Source organism: Pholis gunnellus (assembly GCF_910591455.1).
Source record: "Pholis gunnellus genome assembly, chromosome: 9".
Classification (NCBI taxonomy): domain Eukaryota; kingdom Metazoa; phylum Chordata; class Actinopteri; order Perciformes; family Pholidae; genus Pholis; species Pholis gunnellus.
Genome location: NC_136535.1, coordinates 26966986 through 26972548, shown reverse-complemented (window position 1 = coordinate 26972548; position 5563 = coordinate 26966986). Strand labels below are relative to the sequence as shown.

At 35.2% G+C, this 5563-nt stretch overlaps 1 protein-coding gene across 1 annotated transcript; it reads right to left on the bottom strand.

Moving 5' to 3' along the window:
• Positions 1-1872: 1872 nt before the first annotated feature.
• On the bottom strand, positions 1873-5271 carry sst1.1 (somatostatin 1, tandem duplicate 1). Its single transcript, XM_079166704.1, has 2 exons — positions 5093-5271; positions 1873-2243 (listed from the first exon to the last, which is right to left on the bottom strand). The coding sequence occupies exons 1-2, from the start codon at positions 5234-5236 to the stop codon at positions 2025-2027; spliced, it is 363 nt and encodes a 120-aa protein (XP_079022830.1). The 5' UTR covers positions 5237-5271; the 3' UTR covers positions 1873-2024.
• Positions 5272-5563: the final 292 nt, after the last annotated feature.

Here is a 5563-nt window from a genome sequence, read left to right as displayed (position 1 = left end):
AAAAGCTCTTGTTATATTTTTGTGCATTTTCCTACGAATGTCCAGCGACAGGAGCAATCATCGTCCCTGCAGAATTCAGGCTACAAAACTACGGAATTACAGAAGTTATTTGAAAAATAATGAAACGTTTGGGTTTAAAGTGTCCTGATTAGATGGATTACATAATAATTGATTAGCTGGTTTATATAGGAATCTTAATGTCTAACTTTTCAGAGGTGTAGCTCCACACAATGTGATTGTGGGGTCCCTCAGGGTAGTATTCTTGGTTCTCTACTCTTGTTACTGTATATGTTTCTATATGTAGACGATATATGTCTCTATATGCAGAGGATATATGTCTCTATATGTAGACGATATATGTCTCTATATGCAGAGGATATATGTCTCTATATGCAGACGATACATGTCTCTATATGCAGAGGATACATGTCTCTATATGCAGAGGATACATGTCTCTATATGCAGACGATATATGTCTCTATATGCAGACGATACATGTCTCTATATGCAGAGGATATATGTCTCTATATGCAGAGGATACATGTCTCTATATGCAGAGGATACATGTCTCTATATGCAGAGGATATATGTCTCTATATGCAGAGGATACATGTCTCTATATGCAGAGGATACATGTCTCTATATGCAGAGGATACATGTCTCTATATGCAGACGATATATGTCTCTATATGCAGACGATACATGTCTCTATATGCAGAGGATATATGTCTCTATATGCAGAGGATACATGTCTCTATATGCAGAGGATACATGTCTCTATATGCAGAGGATACATGTCTCTATATGCAGACGATATATGTCTCTATATAGAGACGATACATGTCTCTATATATAGAGGATATATGTCTCTATATGCAGAGGATATATGTCTCTATATGCAGAGGATATATGTCTCTATATATAGACGATATATGTCTCTATATGTAGACGATATATGTCTCTATATGTAGACGATATATGTCTCTATATGCAGAGGATACATGTCTCTATATGTAGACGATATATGTCTCTATATGCAGACGATACATGTCTCTATATATAGACGATACATGTCTCTATATGCAGAGGATACATGTCTCTATATATAGACGATACATGTCTCTATATATAGACGATACATGTCTCTATATGTAGACGATATATGTCTCTATATGTAGACGATATATTACTCTATATGTAGACGATATATGTCTCTATATGCAGAGGATACATGTCTCTATATGCAGAGGATATATGTCTCTATATGTAGACGATATATGTCTCTATATGCAGAGGATACATGTCTCTATATGCAGAGGATATATGTCTCTATATGCAGAGGATACATGTCTCTATATGCAGATGATGTAGTCATTTTCCCCTCTGACTTTAATTCTGTATTCTTCTGGTTTGTAATGTCTTCCTGTCTCTGAGGACACTGTTGTCCACGTCTCACCCTCACCAGAGTTTAGTTAATGAAGTCAGATCTTATTTATTTTTATCTCGACATCTTCAGCGTTTTATGAAAGAGTTTTATCAGAAACATCTTCGTGAGATCAACTCGTATCTTATATTTACTCCTAGACCCATCGACATTAGAGTTTGAACATTTAACATTTTAATCTGTTTACTGTCAGTCATATTTAATTGTAATAAAGTTTCATCTCCTCCTCATCAGCTGTAACAGATTAATTAACCCTCAGGTCTGATGTGTTCAGGAAAGAACCTCCTGTTGCTTTGTGTTTATTCACCTTCATTAGTTATTTGTACTGTTATTGAGCAGCTTTAATCTGATAAAAACCTGGAGCTCTTCATCCTGATGAACACCTTTATTTCCTCAGTCAGAAGACACCAGCAAACGTTTTGTCTCAAACTGATTTTATTCAAACCGACAATTAAAAATAGTTCCATTATTACATTCAGAAAGAATCAGCTCAGACAAATCTAAACAATTCGTCCAAACTATCCATACAGATTCTGTACAGGAGGAGGATGAAGATGGAGGGAGGAAGAGGAGGAGGCTCTCAGCAGGAAGTGAAGGTCTTCCAGAAGAAGTTCTTGCAGCCGGCTTTTCTCTCTCGGGGGGCAAGGAGAGGACCGCTGCCGACGGCTCGTTCCAGATCCACATGGACGTCTTCAGGTTCTCCTTCAGCCATGGGAAAGTTCTCCTCCTCCAGAGCCTCGTTCTCCACCTGAAGGAGGTCCGACAGGAGCAGCTCCACCAGAGAGGCCCGAGACATGTCCTGAAAGGCAGAAAGACAAGTAATTAAGTCTAAGACCAGAGAGGACAGAGACATGTCCTGAGACACAGAAAGACAAATGTTAAAAACTTAAACCAGAGAAGACAAAGTAAACAATTTGTTTTCATGCACAAACTTTTGATACGATCAACAGATTTATGTTTTGATACTGAACCACAACCATGTCAAACATGGAGGTGTTTTTTAATTAAAATGTTAATATTCGATCGGATGATCTCAGATTCTCTGATATTAATATTCAACATTCAGAAAATATGAATGATATGAATGTAAACAAACCAAAACTATTAATAAAACGGTTTATATGTTTTATATCTGTATAAAGAGTAAAAACACTTTAATTAAAACTCACTAAAGAGACCAGCTTCTTCCTCTGAGCTGAAACTAATCTGGATATTTTTGTTGACGCAAAAAATAAACGTTTTCTTTCCTGGAATCTGAAATAAAATGAGTTATTGAAGAACAATAAACCAAATTCTATAAACTGAAAAAGAACATTTTAGACTCGACAATGCTGCAAAAATCTTTATTTACATTTCATGATGTGACATGAAGACAAAAAGCCGTCAGATGGATTCTAACGAAATTAGTTCACATTTTATTCATTTTTTTTAACGGTTCAAAACTTTGAAGGTGGAAAAATGTGAAACGTTAAAAAGTCTCACTTCAGATTCTGAACATTAAAGCTGCTGTTTCCTAGAACCAGAACCAGAACGTAGACCAGAACACAAACCAGGACACAAACCAGAACCAGAACCAGAACCAGAACCTAGACCAGAACCTAAACCAGAACACAAACCAGAACCAGAAGCTAATTTGGTCCAGCTGACTTCCTGTAAAAGAGTGTTGACTGTGAATCTATTTATCAATAACTCATTATTATATTGATCAATGATTACGAATTATATTGATCAATAATTGATTATTATATTGATTAATAATTAATTATAATATTGATCAATAATTAATTATAATATTGATCAATAATTAATTTTTATATTGATCAATAATTAATTATTATATTGATCAATAATTAATTATTATATTGATCAATAATTGATTATTATATTGATTAATAATTAATTATAATATTGATCAATAATTAATTATTATATTGATCAATAATTGATTATTATATTGATCAATAATTAATTATAATATTGATCAATAATTAATTATTATATTGATCAATGATTAAAGGTTACTCTGTTCACAGTAAACTGAATCTTTGTTCGGACACAAAAACACATTTAAAGTCTTTACTGATGTTTTGTTGACCAAATATTAATTATTAAATAGAGTAGAAAACAATCAATAGTTCCTGTTTAGTTTTATTGATTTGAAGGAAATAAGATCGTCATTAACGTTGAGTTAAGATTCATATTGACAAAGAAATAAGAATACTTAATATTTATAATATTGTTTTAAACTAAAGCGGAAAGAAAATCGTTTTCATTTTGTTTTAACAATAAATAATCCAATTAAAGAAAATAAACTTTAAAATGATTTAACGACAAAAGTCCAGCTTTCACAGAATCAGGTTTCTTCATATAAATATAAATATATAATATAATATAGTATAAATATCTTTGTGTCCACATCAACAGTCGCTCACATGTTCGTGTTGAAAACCTTTTGTTCTTAGCTATAACATAGGATTTATTTTATTATGGTGTTAATAGTAAACTCATGATTCTGTTTTATTAAATTATTGTAGAGAGTAATTCCATGTGGGATAAAAGTCTGATATGATAACCTGTCAGTTCAGATAAAGTCTGAGCTCGACGTCTTACTCAAACAGCCATGAAGATCATAAAAAAACATCACTGTCTTCAGCCCTTATATATGTATATATATATATAATATTCATCTATATATATTATATTGATCTGTTGCTCAGGGAGACAGGACATTCTGAACGACCCAAAACATAATTCCAGCTGTTGCCTTCAAGCAGACGGGTGAGAATGTTGATCTGGAGGCTAAATCTGTACAAAAGTACATTCATTACATCCATCAAATTATTGTTATAACTAGGAAAAACTACTATTACATATTACATGACATCATTTTATTGTGAATAAAATATCGTGACTTGATTATTTATCATCTGTGTTGATCACACCTGGTTTTATTATTTAATTATTCATAAATATTGTTGACATGTGTTTTTAAGCCTGTTTATGCACAAGTGTATGTATGATCTATGATCTATGTTCTATGCTATATGTCCTATGTTCTGTGTTCTATGTTCTATGATCTCTGTCCTATGTTCTATGCGTGTGTGATGCAGCGTTTCGGAGCCGAGACAATGAAGACAATAAGTATTTCTTGTCTTATTTTATCTTAAATGTAAAAGATAAAAGATAATCAGTCTCTCTGAACATGAAATCAACAGAATTGTAAATCACATTTTTATCATGAATGAACAGATTTCAATTCTTTTCTTTTTTTTGTCTTATTCTGTTTGTCTGACTCCGTGTTGATGTTTCTTAAATATTAAAATATTAATTTTATCAGCAGATTGAAGTGAAAACAGTTTATGATGATATAAAAACACAAACAATCATTAGTCATCGTTAGAAAGTTTCAAAGTTTCATTAAAGGAATGTCTCCCTGTCTGTCTCTCTGTCTCTCTGTGTCTCTATGTCTCTCTCTGTCTCTGTCTCTGTCTCTCTGTGTCTCTCTGTCTCTCTGTCTCTCTGTGTCTCTGTCTCTCTGTGTCTCTCTGTCTCTATGTCTCTCTGTGTCTCTGTCTCTCTGTCTCTCTCTGTCTCTGTCTGTCTCTATGTCTCTATGTCTCTCTGTGTCTCAGTGCGTGCGGGTCGGACCTGTTTGGAGCCCAGCAGCGGGGTCCGGTGCAGCAGCAGGCGGAGTTTGGAGTCTCTCTGTGCGGCGGAGGAGCAGCTGAAGGAGGCGGTGAGTGAGAAGAGGAGCAGGAGGAGGCAGCGGAGGCGCGAGGAGACCATCTTCATCACCTATCTGTGTGTCTGCCCGTCTGTCTGTCTGCGGGTCGGAGGATCTTCTGGGTCTGTCCCGTCAGAGCGGCTCTTATACAGCACGCTGACGTCACTGATCACCGTCTGTAGAGGGGGGTGAGTGATGATGATGATGATGATGATGTCTCACCGCCTCCCGCTTTAGTGAAATGATCCGTTTAAACACTTTTTCTTTCCTTCCTGCTGTTTCCTTAAGTTTCTCAGCCGGCGGCTCGCGGCCCCTCAGAGGGATGCTGAGAGCTCCGACAGGGTCCCCACACATCTGTTCATTTATCACTCCATCAGTGATCAATCACTATCTGT

What these genes read in the sequence shown, in the direction of transcription:
- sst1.1 (XM_079166704.1), bottom strand. Translation starts at nt 5,236, where the DNA reads ATGAAGATGGTCTCCTCGCGCCTCCGCTGCCTCCTCCTGCTCCTCTTC. An exon ending in CGCTGCTGGGCTCCAAACAG is followed by an intron (nt 2,244 to 5,092) that starts GTCCGACCCGCA and finishes TCTGCCTTTCAG; the next exon opens with GACATGTCTCGGGCCTCTCT.